The sequence below is a fragment of the Dromiciops gliroides genome, chromosome 1 (assembly GCF_019393635.1).
Source record: "Dromiciops gliroides isolate mDroGli1 chromosome 1, mDroGli1.pri, whole genome shotgun sequence".
NCBI lineage: Eukaryota > Metazoa > Chordata > Mammalia > Microbiotheria > Microbiotheriidae > Dromiciops > Dromiciops gliroides.
Genome location: NC_057861.1, coordinates 46,081,468 through 46,094,900, shown reverse-complemented (window position 1 = coordinate 46,094,900; position 13,433 = coordinate 46,081,468). Strand labels below are relative to the sequence as shown.

The 13,433-nt window shown below is 46.4% G+C and overlaps 1 protein-coding gene across 5 annotated transcripts in view; it reads right to left on the bottom strand.

Annotated features, from left to right (window-relative positions):
- Positions 1–13,048, bottom strand: part of EVI5L (ecotropic viral integration site 5 like) — a 67,245-nt gene extending 54,197 nt beyond the window's left edge. For all 5 annotated transcript variants that reach the window (XM_043977950.1, XM_043977952.1, XM_043977951.1 and 2 more), the window contains exons 1-4: positions 12,927–13,048; positions 6,175–6,306; positions 4,174–4,426; positions 3,377–3,566 (exon numbers count right to left, since the gene is read on the bottom strand). In XM_043977950.1, coding sequence (XP_043833885.1) covers positions 3,377–3,566; positions 4,174–4,343 — 360 coding nt within the window. In that variant the 5' untranslated portion in view covers positions 4,344–4,426; positions 6,175–6,306; positions 12,927–13,048. The remainder of the gene's footprint in view (positions 1–3,376; positions 3,567–4,173; positions 4,427–6,174; positions 6,307–12,926) is intronic.
- Between the last annotated feature and the right edge of the window lie 385 nt (positions 13,049–13,433).

Genomic DNA, 13,433 nt, shown 5'->3' with positions numbered 1-13,433 from the left:
TTATGAAGTCATATTTACATATTTATGTTTAAATTTTAAGTTCACCTTGTTTATTATCCATATCCTGTATGATGATATACAGCTATCTGAAGTTGTCAACAATGTTTTTAGTCCTTTTACTTACGAGCATCTATTAAGAATAAATAGGGTATATGCCTCAGGTATTCTCTATAGTGTCTAGTTTTGCGATTATATCTATGAATTCTTCTGTCTCTGCCTCTAATTACAGTTTAATGTCCTGTTGATCAGGTTGCCAAGCATGTTCTTCCTAGTATTCTTTTTTTAAATACACTAATTTATTGGTGTTTTTTGTTTTTTGTTTTGTTTTGGGTTTTTTAGTGAGGCAATTGGGGTTAAGTGACTTGCCTAGGGTCATACAGGTAGTAAGTGTCAAGTGTCTGAGGCTGGATTTGAACTCAGGTACTCCTGAATCCAGGGCCAGTGCTCTATCTACTGTGCCACCCAGCTGCCCCCTCTTCCTAGTATTTTTAAGACACCCTCCATCCTTAGGCAAGCATCCATCATTCTGATATTGTGAGTCACGAAGCAGATCCGCAAATCTTACTTTTTGATACTATCTCCATAGGCTGCTGTTCACTTTCAGCATCTCCCTTTCTAAAAGCTTCATCATTTAATTAAAAGTAGTGGTTAAAATCTTACTTGTGCCCCCTCCCCAAGACCTTCATTTTATTGCTCAGGGCTTCCTAGTCCCTGCATATGTTTTATGGCAGCATAATTCATCCCCATGCAAATCATTATGGGGATTAGCTGATGAATTTGATGAGTTTCACAAGGTTCTTACATCCTGAGCATATATTCCAAAATGACAACATATCTCTTAAATGGCTATGTCAGGGGGTACATAGTCACTCTCCCTACTACTGAGCAGGGTTACAACATATCTCTTCCTTCTATGCCCAGTCAATTCTTTTCTCACATATCCTGGTACCCATACATCTTTATTATTCCAAAGAGCACCAGATACGGCTTTTGCCTCAAAAGCTCCAGATCCATGAACTACCAGAAGAACCTTGCATGTGGCTCCAACGGTTCAATTCTTTCCCCTTCATTCTCAGTGACATGTTCTTTCATTTACTTTCTTGGTTAACATCTCTGATCCTGTCTAGAATCCTAGAAGGGTTGGCTGGATGAGATAGAGATCATGTGGACCAATCCCCTCTTTTTTCAGATGAGGAAAAAGACCCAGAGAGGTTAAGTGAAATAATAATAAAAGCTAGCATTTATACAACTCTTTAATGTTTGCAAAGTGGTTTAGAAACATTCTCATTTTTACCCTCATAACAACCCTAGAAAATAGATACTATTATTAACCTCATTTTACAGATGGTGAAACTGAGGTAAACAGAGGTTAAGTGATTTGCCCAGGGTTACACAGCCAGTAAGTGTCTGAGGCAGGATTTTAACTTAAGACTTCCTGACTCTATCTACTATGCCACTTACCTGACGACTTATTATCTTTTCCCCCAAACCCACCCCTTTTCCAAACTTCCCTATTTCTATCTAGAGGACCAAGTTAAGTTGACAAGTCAACAATCCTTTGAGTCACCCTCAGTACTGTTCTTGCTACTGTGTATAAGGGCAGCTGCCTGGTTAGTCACCTATATACTCCTTTTGGGAATCACCTCACTTTGTTACTAGAGGGTCAGATAAAAAACAACCTCCTTCCATTTATCTTTTTTTAGGGGGGGTAGGGCAATGAGGGTTAAGTGACTTGCCCAGGGTCACACAGCTAGTAAGTGTCAAGTGTCTGAGGCTGGATTTGAACTCAGGTACTCCTGACTCCAGGGCTGGTGCTCTATCCACTGCCCCATCTAGCTGCCCTGCCACCCCCGCCATTTATCTTTAAATTTGCCTTCGCAGCCTTGCTCCAGCTTGCCTTTTCGGATTTATACACTATTCCTCTACCTACAAGTGATGTTCTGGCTTATTCAACATTCCCAGGGACTAAGATTCCATTTCCCTCCTCCAGGCCTTTACACACAGGTTGCCCCCCCCCCCCATTGGAAATGCTTTTAAACCCCTAAGTTCCTACAGGGCTCAGCCTCCTACTCAAAGTCCTTCCTGATCTCCCCAGTTACTGATCTCTCTCCTTCTGACTGATCTCACTGTGTACTTTTCCTATTCCCCAAGTAGGATGGTAGCTTCATATTCCTACTGTCTAGGCCATCATGTCCAACCCCCCCCAATTTACAGAGGTGCAAAGTGAGGCAAGGCAGGTGAAATGACTTGCTCTGGGTCACAGTGAAGTATCTTGCTTTTCTGACTCCAATTCTAGTGTATGACCCACTACACTCCTGATGCCCACACTGCCTCTCATAGCCCATTAGGAGGTCATGTTTGATTCAAATGGATCAGTCTACTTAGAAGGCCAATGAGGCTCTGAGAGACAGTGTGGAGTAGGGGTCATGGAGTTCCCAGGGAGAGACCGCCATTGGCTGGGGGGTTAGGGAAGGCTTTACAGATTCCCTACCTCAAGTCTCCCTCCTCCAATCCCTCCTCAGCACAGCTGTGAAAGAGATTCCTAAAGCATAGGTCATACCTCATATCATTACTCAATACACCTCAATGGCTTCCTATTGCTTTTGAATCAAACATAAGCTACTCTGTTTGGCATTTAAAGCTCTTTACAACCTTGCCCCTTGCTATCTTTCCAGTTGTCTAACACATTTACTACCCTCCACAAACTCTACAATCCAGTCATAAATAGCCTATTTGCTGTTCACAAAAAAACTCATTCTCTCGTTGAGGCTTCTCTGCACTGGCTTCCCCCATACTGGAAGGACTCATCTCATACCCTCTGAATCTTAGACTGTCCGTGGTTTCCTTTACTCCTGTAGGAAACCTTTCTAAATCCTCTCAGTTATCAGTTCCTTTTCCTCTAAGGCTAGTTTCTATCTACTCGGAATTTATCCTGTATATATTGATTTGCATAGATGTGTTCGGCCCCATTAGATTTTAAGCTCTGTGAAGGCAGAGACTATTTTTGGCCCCTTTCTCGAATCCTAAGTGTTTAGTATAGTGCCTGGCACTATAGGTGCTTAATAAACACTTTTATTAATTGCTATTTTAGTTATTAATTTATCTGTATGTTCTAAATTCCAGCTCCTCAAGAATGAAAACTCCAGAGGAATCATGTCTTGTTTATTTCTCAGACTGCTTAGTGGAGTTTCCTCCAAATAGTGGGTGGCAGTGTTTACTGGTGCCAACAGCGATCATGAGGGAAGGACCAGTCAACCCATGCAGTAAATGGATTCCCCCCACCCCCCCCACCCCCCCCCACCTCCTCCTGTCTGGTGAACTCTGCTTTGCCACTAGAGTTGGAGGAAGTGCTCATGCTATTCCCCAGGAGACCTACCTTGAGCAGTTTTTCTTTTTTGCGACGCCACTCTTCCCACTCATTAACAATACGGCCCCAAAGAATCCAAGTGTCCTCCTCCAGGTGACTGAGGTTGGAAGAGGCTGAGGAACTGGAGACCAAGGAAGAGCCACTGTTTCGCCGGGAGCCATTCATGGAGCGCATAGACTTGGAGTCAGCCTCCAGAAGCCTGGGTGGGAAGGAGGGCAAATAGCACAGAAACAACTGTCACCACCAATCTGAATGACTCCTCTCCTTCCTGGGCACTGGGTGCCACGGTCCTGGCAGTGGGCCGTGGGCCTCAATGAATCCTTAGGTCTCTACCTTGTCACCCTTTGCCTGGGTGGGCCCATTTATGCAGCTCAGTGACAATGGAGTTTTTAGGGGCCTTGTTCTGCAGCTAGGGAGCAAGGAGTGGGAAGAGCTGCAGTAGCTACTGCAACAGCAGGATCCCAAGGCCTCTAACATCAGGCCAGTTCAACCCTAAATCAGTAAGGCCCTGTCCAATTTCCCAGTTCTAATGCTCATTTTATACTTCCCCACAATCTCCCCTCATCCCAGGCTTTCCCCAGGACTTTCTGCCTTTCTCCCCTAATTCCTTGGATTCTCCCCTTCTTCATGTGTCTACCTTGAATAGTATTTCAAGCCCAAGAAATGAATCCATGCAGGTCTTTATGCAATTCCTAATATAGCATCATGTACAATTCGACCTTTTAAGAAATACTCTAGGGTTGGTAAAAATGACAGCCCTTTTTCCAGGCCTTACTTAGGAAGCAAACGTCCCTTTCTCCACTTACCGATTTTGTTCCTCCAGTTTTGCCAACAACTCCAGTTCATCTGGGCTGAGGTTCTCAGAATCTGAGGTGGGGGAACAGGCAGGGCCTGAAAGGGCCTCATGGGAAGAGGAATCAGGGCTGAGGGCTGGGCTCGCCATGCCGGGAAGGCTCAGGGTCTCAGGGATGTTCATCAGAAATGGTTAGGGATGAAGGAAATTGAAGGGGAAGAGAAGAGGTTCACAGAAGGCCCAAATGAGGGAGGTTACAACTCCATCTGTAGCAAAAGAGAAGCACAGGTTAGGTATACAAAATACTGACCACACAGTGTGTGCACTCAATAAATATCTGATTGATTTCTATTCATGTTCTCCTCTTCCTTCTTCAATTCTGTCTACACCAATAAGAGTTAACCAATCATCTTTTTTCAGCCCTACTCCATTAACATCATTTCCTTTACTTACTAACCAATTAACCAATTCTCCCTAGTCTATCCCTGCTCCACTTGCCTTCTAGCCAAACCTACAAAGTTAGTCAATATCCTTTCCATTTTCAGAACCTGACTCCTCCACATGGCTTTCTCATTGAAGGAGGGAAGATCAGAATGGATCCTTAGGGAATAAGGAAGGTCATTTCCCACATGACACATGGGGTCATAGATAAATTTTAAGTGAACAGTAAGCAACAAGACTTGATTTTTGAATATTCAGATTGTATTCAAGTATCAAATGCAACTCAACAGCATCCAAGAAACGGATACTCCACAAACCTTAACAATACCCCATAGTACAACAGTATTCTATAGTACTTAAGGTTCCTGCCTGAGTCCCACAATACACCACAGTGCTCCAAAATGCTGAAAGAATTCAGGCGCAGTGCCTAGAGAATATGGGCTGTTAATGCTATGGCTGTTACTGTTTCTGCATTCTGTCCTGATCACCCCTGTCCCCCTCACAATCCTCTCCCACCATCCTAGCCTCCAAACTGAGCATCTGACAGTTCTCATCTCATTTACTAAAGTGTGCTATTGGCACTGACAGGGGCAATTACCACTCACCATTAATTATGTGGCTGTTTGTTAATGGACCCAGAAGTCAGTTTTTCCTTAGCAGGGAGCCCAGGATTGATCAAAGCACTGGCATTTTGTCCTCTTGGTTGTATGGGCCAGAGTCAGACGGCTCCTGATTTCATTCCCCCCTTCTCGCATACCCAGTGGAACTCTTGGGGCTCTGCCTTGGCATTCCTGATGAGTATCAAGGCTCTTACCTACTTATTCCTTGGTATCCCCATCTACCTATCTTCAAAAATACTACCTTTTCACCTCCTGCTGGGAGGCAAAAGGCAGAATAATCAAAATATACTTTCTGCCATGTAGCCCAGAGGACCAAGAGTCAAGATATAGGGGCTTCAGCATGCCTGATGCTGTTCAGTTAACAAGCCTGTTCCTTTTCCATAAGTAGGCACCAGGATCAAAGCTTTAGAGTATGTGGCCAGATCCCACAGGTCAGATACAGCTCTGGGAAATGAAGTGATATTACTGCTCCGGCTTAGTCACATTTGCCATGGGTGGACAGGTGCACACCTGCCCAATACACCAGGAAAGGAATTGCCAAGGACAATGGAGATGGGCATAAGAACTTAGACTCCTGATTCCCTCTACCCTCTTCTTCCATTATAGCACAGATTGCTTTTTCCTGCTCCGATATTATGACAGAAATGCCCTTGCCCTTCTCTTTAGGAAGAAAAGGAACTGGCCATATTTAGATGTCTAAAACATGTGAAAGCTTCACCAATTCCCATTTACCTCGTAGGAAACATCCTTCTATTCTACCCACAACCTCCAAATGCCACAAACAACCTTTGAAACAGTTCCCTTTTCAATTTTCAAGCAAAGTAAATGACTTTTGGAAATGCCCCCTCCCACATCCCCTTTCCAGCTGACAGTCCCAAGCAACAGGGCCACCTTTCCCATTCTAGATAGATCTTTGCCAGTATACTGACCCTCCTATCCTAGAAACAACCTACCAATGAGTCCAAGGGAGGTGTTTTGACTCAGCGAAGATGACTTCAGCCTAAGTGGGGGTTAATCATTCTTAAGATTCTGACAACGCAGTCCACTCAAGCGCTTCCTGAGAGAGTCAAAGTCTGCAGCTGGGGCTGGAAGGAATTGAATTGTGAACAGAAAATGCTGAGTCTAAAGGATTCACCCAAGAATTTGGGGGGAAGGGAGGGAAGGAGAGAGGGCAAAATAAGTGCACAAGGGAGATTTCCAAACTAGCTGGAATTATGGGATCATTATAATTACTACCTTAAACTTGTCCAAGAGGCTCAAAGCATACATCAGACCATATGTGGCCAGTGGAGATGGAACTAGGACTCTTCTGGTCCCTTTTTTTTTAAACAGGGAGGGGCATTGATATTGAGGAGGAGTGAATATTCTTAATATCAGTTCTAGGAAGAAAACATAGGAGTTCTGATTCCTTACTCCTCTCTCCCATTCCACTACATCAAATAAGGTGAGGGGATAGCATAAACTTGGATTTCCAAACCAAAACTAGAGTGGGAAATTACTGGAGATCAGCCAGGCGTTTCTCAAATGAATGAGCAGTTTTTGCAGGGAGCCGAAATTATTAAGCAACATCAGTCTGAGATTTTCAAACTTCAGGACAAGACGTTCATTAGACTAGCATAAAATTCATTTCCCCATCACTTCCCATAACGTCCTTGCTGCTTCTGACCCCTTAGCGATCTTCTCTTCTGCTTGGGCACAATGCCTGGGCACTAGAAAAGTCTTCTACTGGCTATGTGACACATCCCTTCTTGACACTGACGGCTATGACTAGCCCCATCCTGAAATGATATCTCAACATCCTCACCCTGAGACAGTTTAGAATAGACTTTGGGCTGCTGGCTTTTTGGCTATCTATTTCATGCAAAATTTCATCCTTCTTCAAAATGGCATCTCCTTTTCAGAAATACAGCCAGATCTTTGTATACCAACAAAGCAAGGAGAGTTCTCCCTGCCAAGAAGGATCAAGGAACCCAAATTTTCCTGCCTGTGGAAACATTTAAGTTCATACTCTCCAGCTTCTCTACCCTCCCACATGAATTTCCTGTCCCTTCCCCCATCCTGCACCGAGTTCCTGATCTCCCACTTACGCGTATATAACAGGCATTTAGGTCCTTAACACAGACTCATTCCTAATTCAAAGACCTCAAAGGGAACCACATTTTCTAGTTTGTCTAATATAGCTATTAGCCTTTAGAGATAAATATGCACCTGGTATTTCCTAGATGTTAACTGGCTTCAATCTAGAGAGAATAATCTGATGATCCCAATAAAATGCGACATTCTTTTCCCTGGGCACTACTTTCCCTAAGGAACACCAAAAAAGTTTTCCCATTCTCAGGATGGCAAAATTGGACATTCTCTTCTTTTTTTTTTTTTTAAGTGAGGCAATTGGGGTTAAGTGACTTGCCCAGGGTCACACAGCTAGTAAGTGTTAAGTGTCTGAGGCCGGATTTGAACTCAAGTCCTCCTGAATCCAGGGCCGGTGCTCTATCCACTGTGCCACCTAGCTGCCCCAGGACATTCTCTTCTGACATAAACACAGTCATTTCAGAATTCAGTCACTGGTCAACAGGGACATTATAACAGGGTAATAATGGAAACCTTCCCCTGGACTAACATAACCTATTCCTATTGCTGCCATCTCAACTGTGCCAGTGTTACCATCCTATATCTATTCAACTCCTATTCCTCTGCTAACTTTTGGGAAAGGTGTAAAAACTGTCTTGGGGCTTCTGGGGCCAAAGGCCGGGCTCTGTTTCCAGTTTCTGACTTCTCTCATCCTTAGAGAATGGTGAAGCAGGAAGAGAGTTTACAGGTCATCTAATCTGGCCCCTTCATTTTGCAGATGGGGAAATGTGCCCAGAGAGGAAAACAACAGTGATTAAAGTAAATGTCATTTATATAGTGCTATAGTATTTTACATACATTATCTCATTTGAGTCTTAGAACAACTCTGGGAGGCAGGTACTTGAGGGATGATAATCCCCATTTTACAGATAATGAAATTCACTTCAGAGAAGTGAAGTGACTCCCTGATAGTCAAATACCTAGTGTCAGAGGAAGAAGGTCTCTCCTTACTTCAAATCCAGTACAATTCCTAATATATCACAGCATCCCTTGGGAAGGAATTTGTCCAAGGTTACAAAGCAAGTAAGTGACAGAGCTGGCACTTAAATCCATTTCAGTTGGCACTGTGTGTTGCTTTTTCTCATCTTATTCAGACTCTTAATGCCCATTGCATGTGCCTTGTTTGATGATAGATGCTAGTTCACAGTAAGCTATTATTATTATTGATTATAACTATTAATAGTATTAGTAATAACAGCAGCAACATATCTAAGGCCCTGATGCCTAAAGAGAAGGACTGTCATTACTGGAATATTCCGTCTGACCTGGAAAGTAGAATTCAACCTACACCTTGCAGGTTTTCTGCCTTTGTGACCAGTTCACTGTTAGCCAGGTTAATTCATTCTCTGTCTCCCACAGTGGCTCAGTTTCCTTCTGAACATTTGAGAAAGAATGAACTTGTTAAGCCAGGAGAGAAGCAGGGAGACGATGCATTGGTATCCAGCAAGGGTTCTTGGTCCCTTCAAAGTCCAGAACCAAGGAGCAGGAAGAATAGGTAGGTGATAATTGCCATCATTATTATAAGGTTTGGTTAGAAGTGGAGCTATAAGAGAAGCTTTCCCCAAAGCCTATAAAAGCCTTGATGGGAGAACAATGAAGAAGGTAGAACAACTCATCTCTTGGGAATTCTCAGAGGAAAAGGAGACAGATTGGTCCAAATGACATCTGGACATCTGACCTTTCTGCTTCCTGACTTGAGGAACAGTTCTCAGGACCCGATCTACGCACTGAAACAGAACCTCTCCAGATCATGAGAGTCAAATGAAATAGCAGAGGCAATACGGTATCCCAGAGAGAGCACGAGATGTGGAGTTAGAAGACCTGGGTTCAAATCCTACTCTACTTTGGAAAATCACGTTGCTCCTTGGAGCCTCAGTTTCCTGATTTGAAGTTTTTGTGTGTTTTGTTTTGTTTGGTGAGGCAATGGGGGTTAAGTGACTCGCCCAGGGTCACACAGCTAGTAAGTGTTAAGTGTCTGAGGTCGGATTTGAACTCAGGTCCTCCTGACTCCAGGGCCACTGCACCACCCAGCCGCCCCAAGTTTCCTGATTTGTAAACAATAAGTGGCATGCCTCCCAGGTCTACATTCTAAGATCCTGTGACACATCCTTGCCTCAGTGGGCCCATTTACAAAGTGAACGTCTCTTTTTCTTCAATGGACAGAGCTTTCCCATTTGGTGCCGTCCTGAAGATCATCCAGAGTGCTTGTACTTTAACAAGGGAATTTCAAATCCTATTTCCAGGTGCTACTATTTCTCAATGGCATATTGACGTTCCTGACTGCTACAATCTTTGTGGTGCCCTCAGCTCATAATGGCTCTCGAATTGTCCCCGAGCTCTGCCTACGAAGGTGAAGCTTTAAGTATTCTATGGAACTTAGCTCTATACTCCCTATGGTGAAAAATAAACTACCCCAGGAGGCTGTGGTGCTTTCAAGAAAGCACATGGAGATTCGTCCTTTCTTCAGCACTTAACAGTCCCTTTCCCAGAATTTCCTTCCTTTGTGCTATACAGGACAGACTGGCCCAGTCCCTCAGTTACCTGCCAGTTCCAATCAAAACAAAGACACATATCAGACACAAAGGGTTAACTAAGGAGACCCCCCTCCCCACCCCCAACCTAAGTATAGCAGTAACAAGACATTGCAGGCTTCTATTGTAGCTACCTGGCCATATACCAGGCAGGATAAGTTCATTGGAATTGAAACGGCTCCTTCCAAGTTCCTGCTGATCTCCTCTACCTGAACACAGACTACCTGGAGGGAAGAGGGGCCACCACATTCCCGTGGTTTCCTTACCTTCAACTATCTGGAGTCCCTACAGTCCACAGTGGGTCACATAGGACCACAGAGATGGCACTGGAAGGGACCTTAGAGCCATTGAGTCTAAGCCCCCCATTTTATAGATGAGGAAAATAAGACTTGGGGAGGTTAAAATGACTTTCACAAGGTTATATAGCTAGTTGGTAGCAGAGCTGGGATGATGTGAATCCAGGTCTTCTCACTATAAACCTAGCACTCTTTATACTGCACCACAGAAGGCATAAGGAAAAGAGAATAGTAAATATTTGTTGGATTGAACTGAATTTAGGGCAAGGCTCAGCCCTGGGAATTCTCAATAATTTTTTTCCCCTTTTTCAGACAGAGAAACTGAGGCACTGAGAGGGGAAGTGTTTACTCAGAGGTGTTAATCATCAAGAGAGTCCCAGGCTCCTTCCTCTTTTGGTGTTTTACAACTCTTTCCATGAGAAAGTCTGTAAAACAGTTTCCTAGCCTAAATGATACGGTCAGGGATCTAATAGGTTATCGTTTTCATTCTCCCAACAGCCCACCAGGAATGGGAAGCAGGGCAACCTTGCTGCTGCCACATACTCCAAACTGTCCCTGTCATCCTTCTCCATGCCACCTCACCAGCTCTATATGGGTGACTTGACTATCTAGCCAGCTTTCTCTGCCAGCTGCTAACCCACATGGCATTTTTCCCAAACCACCCCACAGCTATGTACAGGAGCTCATGGGAACCCACAGGTCAAACCAACTGCTCTGGCACTGTCCTCTTGCCAGAAAGCAGAAACTGGGATAGAGGCAAGATGATAGATAGTTAATGCCACCTGGAAAGATGGAAACAGATAGCTTCAGACAGAACAGGAAGCTTTCTTCTGCTAAATCTCAATTCAGCCCAGAAGCAAGAGAAAAATGAAGTGACCTATTCACTAATTTTTTACCCAAGCCTTTTAGTACATCTTCCTTTCTAAAAAAAAAAAAAAATGCCTTAACAAAGAAACGCCTGCTCTTGGCAGACTTGCATCCAATCCCACTGTGCCCCAAATGCCACAACCTATTGAAGATATTTCATTCTGACAAAACAATCCAATCAAAGGTGAGAGACTAGATTCTTGCTATCAAGGTGCGGCCCCAATTAACAGCCATAGAAAAGGGGAGCAGACTAATGCCATCTGAAGGTCGGCATCATCAGATGGAGTCAGGATGCCACCCAACCAGTCTGGTCAGCCCTTAAGACTAGCAACTTATGCACCTCCTGTCACTGAACAGACTGAGTTAGTGGGCTGGCTAAGTGATATAAATTGGGATGGGATATGTATGTATTGGAGGGAGAATAGTGTCGACTCATAGAATCTGAGTTGAAAGGGACCTTAGGCATGGATTAGGCTGGATGACCTCTGCACAGAACTCTCTGCTACAACATTCCCAACAAGTCATCATAGAGTCTTCTCTTTGCCCGATTTTGGTTGGCAAATCCCTTCTGCTTGTTTCGCCTTGACCTCAGCCTTTTCCCCAAGTTTCTCATCAATATTCTCTGTTCTTGGAATGGCTCTCCTCACCTCCCCAGGTACCAGATCACACCCCCTTCCCTGCACTGGACCTCACTTGTCCTGGGATCAGCCTGGGAGGGCACTGGTCTGACTCCACCATAGCCCATGACTTCCAAGGCAGGTCAGAATACATGACAATTCTGAGGGTAAGGCTAAGAGCAGTTCCCATGACCAGAAAGAAATGGGGTTGAGGACAAGGAAAGGGTTCTGAGTAACATCAGTGCTGGAAAGGACCTTAGAGATCTTGGTATCATCTGCTTTAGAGCCGGAAGGAATCTTGGAGAGCATCTAGTGGAATCCCTTGGTCTTGCAGAGATGCGGGGAGGTTACATTACTTGCCCAAGGACACACAGGTGGCATAAGAGGCAGAGCCTGGGCTTGACTCTAAGCCTGGTGCTTTTTCCTACTACATGATTATTCTGCCTCATCCTGAAAGCCAAGGTAGAAGAAGTTCGGGGAGAAGGGGGAGCTCCCCGTGCCCTCTGAGGAGGCCAAGGGGAGGAAGGCGTGTGTATGCATGGGGTGGTAGCCCTTCCCAGCTGCCTAGGACAGTCACCTGCGCCCAATGGATGCCTTTGGATGTCTACCCCAGCCCCCCTGGCCCCCCAGGGGCCGGAAGCCAAGCCGGTTCAGAGGGCCGGGCTCTAGGGGCTATCAGGGGCCGGGGGTTGGGTCCTGTCCCCAACAACCCCATGCTTGGGGAGAAGATGGGTGGGGAAGGATTTTAGGCAACTTCCCAGCCCCCCCTTCCCCTTCCGCATTTTGCGGAGGGAGGGGAGGGAGAAAGCGGGAGGGGGATTCGGGGGGCGGGGGGAAGGATGGAGAGCGAAAAGATGCCTGGGTTTGGGGACCAGAGGACCTGATTTCGAATCCCATCGGTGTCCCTGGCTCGCTGGTGACCTTGGGCCAGCCCCTTCCTCCTTCTGGACCTCAGTTTCCCCCACCTGTCAGACGAACCCCACGGTCTCCAAGGCCCTGGATGGGAGGGGGCTGATGGAGGCGGAGGGCAGGAAGGCTGGGCTGGAGAGGGACAGAAAGAGGGAGGGGTCCTGGCCCCTCCACCGGCCGGGCTGGGCATCCTCAGCAGAGGGCTGGGCCAGGGGAGACGGTCCGGCCCGGCAGGTGCATCGTCGGTGCGGGCCCGGGGCCGGGGTCCCGGGGTGGGGATGCTCGCTCCGCGGAGGCTCCCTGAGGAGACGCCCGCCCGCCCGCCGGCTCCCGGGAGCGGGGACAGCCCGGGCCCTACCTGCGCCGCCGCTGCCGCCGCCATGGTCTACTCCTCCTCCACCGCCGCCGCCGCCGCCTTCTGTTCTCCGGCTCCGTCTCCGTCTCCGGCTCGGGCTTGGGCCGCCGCCCCCTTCCTCCCTCCCACCCGCCCCCCGACTCGTCCCGGCCCCCTCAGCCGCCCCCCGGGACCGCAGCCGCCGCCGGCACTGCCGCTGCCATTTCACCTCACTGACAGGAGCCTGAGCCCCGCCCTACGCCCGTCTGCCGACCCAATCCGAGAGCCCTAAACTTCCCGTCGCCGGGCCTACCGACAAGAGTGACAAGGAGAATAGCCAATCAGAGGATACTCCGTGTTTACGTAAAAACATCACCGCCCCTTCAAAATGGAACGAATGGGAAGGAGGGAGACAGTAAAGGATAGGTATTTTTGCCTATGAAGATTTGGGGAGTGAATGAACGACATCCAGAAAGAACCAATAGTGAGGAAAGAACGGAAGAGAGGGGTGTGTCCCCAGGGAGAGGCGGA